The sequence below is a fragment of the Lolium rigidum genome, chromosome 2, assembly GCF_022539505.1.
Source record: "Lolium rigidum isolate FL_2022 chromosome 2, APGP_CSIRO_Lrig_0.1, whole genome shotgun sequence".
Lineage (NCBI taxonomy): Eukaryota > Viridiplantae > Streptophyta > Magnoliopsida > Poales > Poaceae > Lolium > Lolium rigidum.
This window is the reverse complement of record NC_061509.1, coordinates 123,442,308-123,454,513: the sequence shown is the minus strand read 5'-3', so window position 1 is coordinate 123,454,513 and position 12,206 is coordinate 123,442,308. Positions and strand designations below refer to the sequence as shown.

Genomic DNA, 12,206 nt, shown 5'->3' with positions numbered 1-12,206 from the left:
TACCGTTCCACCGAGCCAAATCTTGTTCCCCCTTGTATTCATCAAGATACTTGCTCTCTAGGGTTTCTTGGAAACCCTAGTTGGGCAAAAGAGGTCCGGAAGCATCCGGGCTGTGGATTTTCTCCTGACAAGATTGTGAAGGTTTGGAGGCTGCCTCAAAGTCTACCACAAATGAGTGAGCTATCCCTTCGTGGGATAGGCTCCGGCGAATAGGGTGAGCCTTCGTGGCGTTGGGGAATCCTTCGTGAGACCTCCACCCCTCCAAACGTGACGTCACTTCTTGCAAAGGAAGGGAACACGGGAATAAACCCTCGTCTCCGCGTGCTATCGGTTATCCCTAACCGAACACTTTACTTGTGATATAACTCGCTCGAGAGAGCCTTCGTGCTTGAGTTACTTGTATCATCATATAGGGTGCCTCACCTAGTTTGCATCAGGCCAACCTTTATATTCCGCAAAGCCTAATATTGCAAAGAAAGAATTAAAATTTGTAGAAACCTATTCACCCCCTCTAGGTTTACCATCTCTGAACTTTCACCAAGGTCTTCATCTTGGCGAAGTACTTTTCAGCAGTAAGATCATTTTTCCTTGTATCATTGAGAGCACCCCGGAGACGCTGAGCTCGGGACTCGATCTCCAGCTTCTCGACAGGCGCCTCCTCAGATCCTTCCACGAGGTCTAGAACGCGAGCACCGCGGAGTGCAGGGACCACAAGGGCCTTCCACACCAGAGCATTGTCACGGGTCAGAAGTTGCGCTAGGGGCGCTCCAAAAGCAGCAGCGAGGACAGTTGCAGATGTTGATGAGGATGCCATCGAGTTGAGGCGATCGGACATCGAGGAGCAGGGTCGTCTTTGTCGTGGTCGTTGTGTCGTTGGACTCGATGCGGCGGCGGCGCAGAACTGGCGGCGGCAGAGATTGGTTTTTGGTTTTTGGTTTTGATCTGGCGGCAACCAAGGTGGCGGCGGCAGAGTTTTAGTCTAGGATGTGTTTGTCTTGGGTTTTGGTGCGAACACGGCGAGGAGCGGCGACGGCAGGGTTTGATTTGAGGTTTTGGCGGCGGCGGTGGAGGATCTGCGGCGGCGGCGACGGCTTGAGGTACGTCGGCTAGGTCAGGAAGAGGATCGACTCTGATACCATGTCAAAGTTTGGAACGATGCGTACCCTCCTAGGGCATCGGTTGCATGTTTATATAGTGTAGGGAAAATCCCCCATACGTGGCATATATAAGTGTTGTACGTGTACGTTGGAGTACTACTCGGTACACGTACACATACGATATGACATACACTAACGCAACACCCGCGAATTTCAATATAGAGGTTGGAACCGAAATAAAATATGAATGTATGATCACTTAGGCTTCAATGCACCTCCCTAAACATGTCAATGGCCAAGAGCGCTCCTCTCCGCACCACAATATAAAAGAGGAGGTTATGCAGCTTCGAGAAAACATACATACTCGAAAAAACTCCCAAACTACTGAAAGCCGATCTTTTTTTTTCCGAATCATGCAAGAGACTTGCATGTATTAATATAAAAGAGGGGAAACCACCAAAGTGGTTAATGTCTTAGCATCACCACCGCCGGCCACCTTCTGGGTATCCTCCTCATGTGGACTGTGAGGAGATGGTCTATTAAAGCCTTTCAGGCAGGCTAAACAGGTACACGAGCCCACTACCTAGTAGGGTTATGACCAATGATCATTTTGAACATTTCACATGAGGGAAGGGAAATGTTAAGCCTCCCATCTAGCCACCACTAGGTGGAGTGACAAAAATCCAGGATAGCCTTCATTGGAGAAGAAAAAGAAAAGCAAGAGAGAAGGGAGAGTGAGAAGTTGAATGAAAAAGCTAAATCAAGCGCCGGGGCTTGCCCACAAGGTTGTGAAGACCAGATTTGAGCTGTTGTTCCACCATCTTTGGTGAAATTGCTCTAATCCCTAGCTCTTGTGTCCTAAATCTTGTTGTTGGCATTCAAGATCTTTTTGTATCTTAATGTCTTATATCCTCTAGTACTCTCTAGAGCAGAACTTGTTGTATCCCCATTTAATTATAGTGGAAGAAGATTTGGATGGCTTTGGCCCATGATTTTTCCTCTCAAGTTGAGAGTTTTTCCACGTAAAAAAGATTGGTGTCCGTGTATGTTGATTTCTACTGCTGCAGCTGCTCTGAGAACCTCTCTCCCTACCTAATACACCTCTATGATCAGGTGAGAGGGTTATTTCCTTACCTAGGACATCTCCATGATCAGGAGAGGGCCACATTCATCCATATATGTTTGATGCATATGTCTCCTTCCGACACGTGCAACAATCCGCGAGTTAGTATAAAGTGGTGCTGAAGTTTACATTAATTCCGATGCATATATACGAATCACGATTAATAGTGTCCTAATCTCTAGTTAAGAGGTTAACCGGTTTTGTGCCTGTTTTCCCACCACCACCTCCAAGGCTAGTGCCGGCGTCCATGGGTTTCCTACATGACTAGAGCGCCCCTTCTATACCAATTGATCGACTTCCTCAGCGTCACCACTGTCTCAAACCTGCAGTGAGCAGGTGAGTATGTCCACTAATCCTTCTTTTGATATGCAAAATTAGGTGTTCTAAGTGTGATCAGTTAATATCAGTGTCTTCACTAATGACGAATAAGATCTAGCAGATAGAGCATGCAAAGAACGAACTTAGACCCACAAAGGTTAAGTCTAAAGTTCCCTGCTCAACAATTTTGTCCTATGCTCTGAAGCTAAGCAATACCATGTTGTAGCTGGAATTGCCTGCACTTAGTTCTCTCAGGCCATAAGATGATCATATACATGTGCAGGCGTGCAGCCGTTGCTGGAAACAACTACAAACACTAAGGACAACCACTACGTGTTCAAGAAAGAGAACGGAAAGATTTAAACAAGGGATCAGAGTTTCTGTTTTTTTCTGATGGCCATGTTTGCATTGCACTTGAAAGGGGTGACAGAGCTAACTAGCTGCATTCACCAGTTAACTGCTGTAGCAGCAGAATGAGCAGCGGCATGCTCAGCACAGTGCAACCGCGCCGTCCGATGTCGTCTGCAACATCATGTACACACCGTTTTGATCAGTCAGTTCCTGCGCTGACCCTACCGCTTCGATCATCGAGAATCGCTCCAGCAGTGCGGTGAGTGCCTCGCGCATCCAGTCATACCGACACAACTGATAGGCTTCACCAGGGGAAACCTGATCAATGATCATCAGCAGGCGACACAGTACTTTGGTTACACAATGACATTGGTGGAAATTTCAATGTTATGGTAGACAGGAACTCACCCATCGCCGGCCGTGGGTTGCCTGCTCAGGCCATGACTCGAGCTCCTCAATGACCTCCATCGCGAAGATATAGCCTTTGCAGGCTCCCCTCGGGCTGCTGCTCTGCTGGCTGCTCTTGCTCTTGAACACCCAATGTCCCAAGGTAGTTCTCTGGTACAACAATGACAATGATCAATTCGTAAATTCGAAGCAACAACTCATGCAGCTCAGCAAGTTTCACAATTTATTCGCAAAAAAAAAAAAGCAAGTTTCACAATTTGAAGGTGCACCATAGCACAACTAGAACAATTCCTCAATTCCATGCATGTTGCAGGTCGCATTAATTGGAACATATATACGGCGTCAGGGTGCCAGTTTTTCTAGCCTCAAATAGTTTGAAGAACTGAGGCTTTAGGAAACAGGAAAATAGTAACAGAGCATATCATGATACAAATGCATCACAAATAGGACGATTAAGCTGGTGTAGGACACTGCAGGGCAAGTACGAAACACACCACATGCAGAGTAGTTGAGATCATGTAGGCGTCAGGATAAAAATAACATCCCATTGACTCGAATCTGAAGGAAATTATTTATGACAATCTGGCCAAAGGAAGTTGGAAGGAAATAAGCGAATAGTATTAAAATTTTCATATTGAGATCCTCCTAACTAAACTATCTATCATAATGATCCAGAATAACATCTTAATAAGATGCGGTAATGATGCGTTTAATCCCCAACTCATTGTGCTCTACAATATTCCTTTGGCTAGTCAGTCAACGCTAATTTTCTTTTTCCTCGTGGGAGTTGCAAACCACCAATTGATGCTACTATACTAGAAGAACATGCAGCCAAGTATTGTCGCTGTCAACCTATGGCGCTGTCCTTGATAGATATCTTATGCTACAGGTTAGAACCTATCTGATTGGAGATGTAAACCACAAACTACTTTACCATTGTTGAGCTTTCAAGTGACAGAGCAAGTAGACAAATAGCTCCAAATTGTGGCGGTTAATTACTGCGAACACCAAGGAATCCCTGGGAATAACCTCTTGATGGGGACAAGGATTTAAATCCTAGTACCCTATCTTGACGCACATGCTTCTAAATTGCAACCTCAAAGTAAAACTTCCCAGCAAAACGGCATTGAATAGGCGTCACATTGCGGCGTATATATTTTATTCCGAGATCAGATTGATTACGTTGAACATTGTAGGCACTTGTCACAATAGTGAATACCACCATTCCGTCGGTCATCAAATTTTGTATATGCTAAATGTACTCGTAATAGCATTGTGCTCAAGAGGTTGAAGAGAAAAATGAGAGGCAATACACAATGGCATTGAACAAGATATATCAAGGTCATGGTGAGTGAAGGCAAAATTTACATCGATGGTGCCCTTGACGCCGGCCTCCTCCATTGCCTCACGGCACGCCGCTTGGTAGACATCCTCGTCGTCCTCCCATCCACCCTGTAAAGAACAAGAGGGTGTATCTATCGGTCAGCGCTGCTAGTAGAAATGCCTCCCAAGGATTTGAACCACAATCGAGTTGTGTTACCTTGGGAAAGACCATGTCAGTGCGATTGGGCGTGGAAATCATGAGCACCTCGACCTGCCCCCGGTCATCGCCGAGGCTGCAAGGGTTCCCCTCGTCTTTCTTCACCCTGTACGGGACACACCTGCACATGGATAACAAACCCGAAGAAGAGATGTACGGATCAGCAGCACATGAGCAAGGAATTCGATGCGATAATCAACGGGAAGAAAAGAATTCAGAGAAGCACAGACCCTGCGACGAGGCGGTACTCGTTGTCGTAGCGCTGCTTGAGGCGGCCCTTCCTGGCGAGCACCTCGTCCGGCGACGACGACGACATTGCTGGACCTTCGCAAACAAGGCTGGACATGTTAGGACAAGCACCAAGAAACAACAAAGGGGGAGATGGCAAGAAGAAGAGCTTCGGAATTATCTGCATGCAAGGAAATCACTACCCACCTTAATTATAAACAGCAAGTGATAGAAAACAAGGGGGACACACGAGAAACAACAAGGTGGAGAAAAAGGCTCCTGCTCTGCCCGCGACGCGAGGGTGGCAGTGACGCAGCGATCTTATCTCCACCCACGATCGAAGAGAAAAACCAAGAATTTGCAGGTGATGAACGGAAGGGAAGAAAGGAAAGAGGAACGGGAGGCAAGAAAACGGGGGCTATATTGGCTTTGGCTGCAGAGCACGGGTGACGCATGCCGTGACTATAAATGGGGCGCGCCCTCTGTTGGCTCCCGCCCGATTTATTGGCGCGCACAGCAAGGAGGAGGAAAGAGGGAGGGAAATGAGTTAGCAACGTGACTTCTCTGCCAAATTGGCATTATTATTAGGCTGATCATAGTGGGTAGTATCATAGTAGTATCATGTATATGATACTTTTGTATGATACTAGATCCATAATGCATAGTATCATAGACTAGTATCATAGTTTTGCTATATTAATCGATTTGTAGTATCCCAATACAAATTTGTGTACAAGATTTATTTGATACTAACTTTTCTCGTGATGTGCGCTATAATACGGTATCTACCTATGATACTCTAATCTCCTCTCTCATCCATAATTATCTGCCACATCAGCATTTTTGGTGGGGTTAGGATGCATGATACTAGCTAAGATATACTAGCACTATAGCTAGCCTTAGGCTTCATTCTTAGCTGGATAGATGGGCTAGGTGAAGGTAGTAGCCTTCCGGGTGCAGTTTTCTGATACTCGGCGAGGTAGGTAGGTGAGAGCGCAGCGCAGGTAGGTTTCCACCGGCGGCCGCGGCGGCCTTGGTTGCCGCCGTCCCTTCGCTCCTCCCTCTCTCCCCTTCTCTGAGGTATGGCGTCGTCGTGCTCTCCGCCGCCCGGGTTCCCCAACCGCTGGCAGCGTGTGGTGAGCGCGGAGTCGGTTTCGTCGGCGTCACCCCATGGACATGAGCATGTACGTCTCTGGGTTGGGCCTCTCGTCGGCGTCGTTGCAGGGCAACAATGCGGACGCCGGCAGGCATGAGGTGTGGGTCCGGCACCGGCGGAGAGCCGGGGCCACGTCCAAGACCGGGAGCAGGCGCCGCCATGCAAGAAGATGCTCTGGCGCCACCGAGTTGAGGAAAGGTAGTGGGTGGGTCCGCCGAACGGGAGAGCGGTCTCACCGGAGATGGATGGCCTTTGTTTCAGGTGCTACGAGCCGGGTCACAGGAAGAGGGACTGTACGAACGAGGAGGTCTACCTCCGCTGCTAGAAGAAGGGACACCTAGCCAAGGACTGCAAAAGGCCACGGAGTCCATCGTCGGAGGACAAGCTCTGGAACCTTCTGTTGGCTAAGATGGCGCGCCGCCGTTCGCTGGTGAATGAAGAACATGGTCGTCAGTTCAGGTACGTGGCAAGAGCGCCAACCCCACTGCCTCCACCTCCTCCCCCTCCGCTGCCACCCCCGGTCACCACTGTGACCTTACCACCCATGGAGGCATGGCCGCCGCTATGAAGTGAGCCGTCGGTCACGGCCTCGGCTCTGTCCTAGGTGGGAATCAAGGAGGCGTCTGCGTTGTGCGTTGTCTGCCACTCGACAACCATGGGCGATCTGGAGCAGAGGCTTCGGAACGCCATGGTGGCCTCCGCACCACTGTGACCTTACCACCCATGGAGGCATGGCCGCCGCTATGGAGTGAGCCGTCGGTCACGGCCTCGGCTCTGTCCTAGGTGGGAATCAAGGAGGCGTCTGCGTTGTGCGTTGTCTGCCACTCGACAACCATGGGCGATCTGGAGCAGAGGCTTCAGAACGCAATGGTGGCCTCCGTCGGAGGACGTAGGCCGGCCGTGTCGTGCAAGCAGATGCGTGATGCGCTGAGGAGGACTAGGATTTCGTTGAATGCGTTCTTGATGGGTTCGTTGCATGGAAAACAAAAAAAATCTACCGTGAACATGAACAATAACAAAGATCCAATCTAGGAAGAAGCAAGATCTAATCTACGAAGATCGAAGCAACGAGATGTATGTGAGACTAACCCTCGAAGATTCCTAAGCCTACGAGATTAGATCTCGTTGTTGATGTAGTCGATCGTCCCGTGCTGCAATCCGGCAGCACTTCCGTACTCGGTCGTGCATACGGTGTCGATGAAGCCCGTCCTCTCCCCGTTCCAGCGGGCAGCGGAGGTGTGGTAGATCTCCTCGGAATCCTAGCAGCACGACGGCGTGGTGGTGGTGGTGGAGGAGAAAAACTGCAGGGCTTCGCCAAGCCGGTACAGAGTCGTGGTGGAGGAGATTGGGGCGGCCAGGGTTAGGGTTTGAAGGGTGTGCGCCCCTGCCCCCTCCCCTCTTTATATAGGGGGGAGGTCGGTTTGGGTGGCCCCCCAACGCCCCAAACCCATCTAGGGCCGGCGGCCAAAGGGGGGAGGGGATTTCTTCCCCCCCCCCCCAAGTTGATCCCTTTAGGGTTTTGGGGCACCCTAGTGGGATGGCCGACTTGGGCCTTGAGGGGCATGTGCCCCTGGCCGATTAGGGCTAGGATGCACCCCCTCGGCCCATGTTGACCCCCTAGGTCGTGGGCCCCATGGTGGACCCCCCAAACCTTCTAGAACCTTCCCGGTCTTCCACCGGAAAAATCTCAAACTTTTCCGAAACCTAGAAATCAACTTCCCTTATATGAATCTTATTCTCCGGACCATTCCGGACCTCCTCGTGATGTCCTGGATCCCATCCGAGACTCCGAACAAGCTTCGTTCTCCATCTCATATTCCGAATCTACTTATGCGACATCGAACCTTAAGCGCGTCACCCTACGGTTCGTGAACTATGCGGACATGGTCGAGACTCCTCTCCGACTAATAACCAATAGAGGGATCTGGAGATCCATAATGGCTACCACACATTCATCGATAACTTAGTGATCAATTGAACCATTTACATACGATACTGATTCCCTTTGTCACGCGATGCTTTACTTGTCCGAGGTTCGATCATCGGTATCTCCATACCTTGTTCAACCTCGTTACCGACAAGTACTCTTTACTCGTACCGTGGTATGTCATCTCTTGTGACCTAGTCACATACTTGCAAGCTAATTAGATGTCATTACACCGAGAGGGCCTAGAGTATATCTATCCGTCATCAGGATGGACAAATCCCACTCTTGATCCATATGCCTCAACTCATACTTTCCGAATACTTAGTCCCATCTTTATAACCACCCATTTACGCAGTGGCGTTTGATGTAATCAAAGCACCCTTCCGGTGTAAGTGATTTACATGATCTCATGGTCGAAGGACTGGGTAACTATGTATCGAAAGCTTATAGCAAGATGAACTTAATGACTTGATCTCATGCTACGCTTATTTGGGTGTATGTCCATTATATTATTCACCCAATGACATAACCTTGTTATTAACAACATCCAATGTTCATGATCACGAAACCATGATCATCTATTAATCAACAAGCTAGTTATAAGAGGCTTACTAGGGACTCTGGTTGTTTACACAACACACATGTATCAATGTTTCGGTTAATACAATTATAGCATGGGATGTAAACATTTATCACGAACACTAAGATATAACAATAAACAATTTATTATTGCCTCTTGGGAATATCTCCAACAGTCTCCCACTTGCACTAGAGTCAATAGTCTAGTTCACATTTGTAAAGATGTAACACCTTGGCCTTCTGGTGCTTATCATGTTTTGCTCACGGGAGAGGTTTCAGTCAACGAATCTGACAATCTCAGAAACGTATGTATTTTGCAATTCATTTGCGTCACTACGCATCACTCATTTTCCAAATGATTTGGCATTAAGCGTATATGTTCGGTCTTCCGGTGGAACCTTAATTCCGCGGTCTGAAATATGTCACTAATATTGTCACACACAGTATAGCTTCAAAGTTCTGACACTATCGGAACCACACCAAGTTCTCAAAGAACTCCTCGACTTAAACATCCTCAGTCATTGTCAAAACAATGACATACTCTGCCTTCATTTGTAGAATCTGTCACAATATTTAGAAATCATCTAAATCTAGCATAGACTTCTTCTAGCTCATTGTGCTACCTTTTAAACAACACTTAGCCTAATTGAGATTGAAATTTTATTTTTATATGTGACCAAACTAATATCGGTGCAACACCTTACAGCGATTTGTTTGTCATTACCCCATACAAAACTATATATATATATCATTGGTTCTTCTAAAGCACTCAGGGATATTCTTACTGTTGTCCAATGATCATTACATGAATCATTCTGGTATATGCTCGTAACACTTTAGAGCACAGGACATCTGATTTTGTACATATTATTCGTGATCTAAAATCACTCATGTGTTTTTACTCATCGAGTGCCAAATACACTCAAGTCTTGTTAAACCTTCACATGGAAAAGAACACCTTCTTAATATTTTATATTGAACTACTTCGATATTCATTCGATGTACTTTGACTTAAACTTATTATGTGTTTCAATCTATCTTCATAGATCTTGATACTAAATATGTTTCAGTCCATATCCTTTCATTGAAGTTAATTCTCAATGAAACCTTTTAATCACATCAAGTATATAATTACATCATTTATAATCAATGATATGTCATCCACATATAATATAATAACTATGTCTTAGCGCTCCCACTTAATTTGTTGCAAATGCAGGCATCTTCATTGTTTCTGATGAAATCAAAATTCTTTGATTATTTCATCCGGTGAAGATTCCAACTCCGCGATACTCACTTCATCCAATTGAAGTTTGTATACTTATCTAGTATTCCACGGACCAGCAAAACTCTTGGTTGTATCTAGTATACATCCTTAATACACACTTCTGGTAAGGAATGTGACGTGGGCACTACCCTTCGGGTAACCGATGTTGCTCTACCCTATACGGTCTAGCTGGAGGCCCATGAAGGCACTCGATGGCAAGGTGGGCCACTAGGACGGTGCAACGGAAGATTCCTTGAAGTACAAGACACGGAAGGAGCCAAACAAGGAAAATTTAGAGATAGATCTACTGTAAACCTAGTCGTACTCGATTAGACCTCTTGAGACCTGGCCTCCTATATAAAGGCCAGGAGAGGGGCTGTCGAGGGACACAATCAATCTTAGCAACTTTAGCCACCAAAAACTCAGAGCTAGGTCATCTTAGCACTTAGCCATCTCGACGAGATCTCAGCCGAACTATTCGGCACCCCATTATAACCCATTATCATCATAATCAAGAACAGACAGGCAGGACGTAAGGGTTTTACCTCATCGAGGGCCCCGAACCTGGGTAAATCGCTCTCCTCGCTTGTCTGTGAACCGATGTCTCGTGTCAGCTTGCAGGATTCCATCAACCCTAAGCCCCTATCGGAGGGCATTGCTGAGGAGCACCCTCGACAATTGACGCCGTCTGTGGGAACCCTGTCGGCACAAGATCGATCATCGGCAGATCCAGTCATGACACCGGCAACTTCACCGGCAACTTCATCAGCAACTTCATCGACACCGTCATCACCAAACCTAGGAAGCCCGATTCGGTTCGGCTCCTATGAGTTCACCCCACACAGCGATTCCTCCCGCTCAACCTTCTCAGATCTACAAGGAAACATGGAGATGACCTTCGGCAGCGTCCACTACAACGTCTACGCGGAAGGAATCCTTCGACTGCTGCAATCGCCCAGTCCAAGCGCGTCATCATCACTCGACCTTTCAGCTGGTCTGATAGACTCGACGAGTTCACCCGCGCCCTCGACTCCCCGTTCGGCGTCTTCAATGTCGGTCGACAACCCCACATCTTCGGAGTTAACTTCGTACTACTGCTCGAACTGCGACACCAGGCACGGGCTGGGATCGAGCGACACACCGTTCATCTGTAGTGCTCAATATTCGTCGGGAGAGGACAGTATCGACAGCATCGTCCAAGGAACCACCCGTAGAACGGCGCATCACCAAGTTTATGTCGCCAATAACACGGGAAACACAAGGCACAGAGGAGACGGAGATCATACTCCTCGTTCTAGCAGACGAGCAAGTTTCGAAAACAGCGCCAGCAACCACAACAGCGACTACACCATCGCGGACGAGGAGTGGGCAGCAGCCAAAGCAGCAGTACTTAACAACACGCCGCTTCCCGCAGGAACCTCGGTTGGAACCCTCAATGCTTATCGCTCTATACTAGAGAAAAACCGGGAGCACCTATCGAAAGAGCAAGCCACCCTCGAAAGACGCCTATCTGCGGCAGATCGATCCAGCGAACGACGAAGAGGCTCGCAAGGGAGCGCCTCTCGAAATACTCAGGGGGCAGGCAAACACCGGTCAAGACTATCCAGGCTTTCGGAAGATGACGCTAGAGAAATCACGTTGAACCTGACCAAGTCCTTTATAACTACGGACACCGCAGGCATGCCACGGCCGAAAACCGTTGCAGGAGCAACAGCCAACCTCGCCGCGTACCTCATCAACCGACGCTCGAAGGATCCATGGCTCAAGCTCATCGAGGCGCCCGGAAAGTCTCGCGATATTGGGAAATAATCTAGTTCCGCAAAAGGAAAAGACCACGCTGTGTGCTAGTGGCTCAAAGCATCATGCGAGAGATGCTCGGGATGAAATCACCCAGAGCAGGATCGACAAAGCAAGGTGACGACGCGCCACTAGGAAGGAGAATGACAGTGATTCTTCGGATGAGGATCAGGAGTACGACGGCGAGCTCAGGGGAGCCGACTGTCTAAGTTACAAAATCCGCGAGGCGATGCTGCCCAAAAAGTTTAAGCCCACTCCTACCGACGCTGCCAAATACGATGGGCAGCAGGAGCCAAGATCTTGGATAGACGACTACCTGCAGACTGTGATTCTGCATAAGGGGAACCAGATAGCAGCAATGCAGTGCTTGCAGCTCTACCTCAAAGATTCAGCGCGAGCCTGACTAAGGGGGCTG

General features: G+C 48.1%; 1 protein-coding gene across 2 annotated transcripts; it reads right to left on the bottom strand.

Annotated features, from left to right (window-relative positions):
• Positions 1-2,738: 2,738 nt before the first annotated feature.
• On the bottom strand, positions 2,739-5,477 carry LOC124687165 (nudix hydrolase 13, mitochondrial-like). Of its 2 annotated transcripts, XM_047220981.1 has the most exons (6): positions 5,273-5,477; positions 5,068-5,161; positions 4,838-4,958; positions 4,666-4,749; positions 3,298-3,447; positions 2,739-3,207 (listed from the first exon to the last, which is right to left on the bottom strand). In XM_047220981.1, exons 2-6 carry the CDS (start codon positions 5,151-5,153, stop codon positions 3,028-3,030), a joined length of 621 nt encoding a protein of 206 aa, XP_047076937.1. In that variant the 5' UTR covers positions 5,154-5,161; positions 5,273-5,477; the 3' UTR covers positions 2,739-3,027. The 2 variants fall into 2 exon arrangements, with proteins under 2 accessions (XP_047076937.1, XP_047076936.1); XM_047220980.1 differs by lacking the exon at positions 5,273-5,477 and having other exon boundaries at positions 5,068-5,237.
• Positions 5,478-12,206: the final 6,729 nt, after the last annotated feature.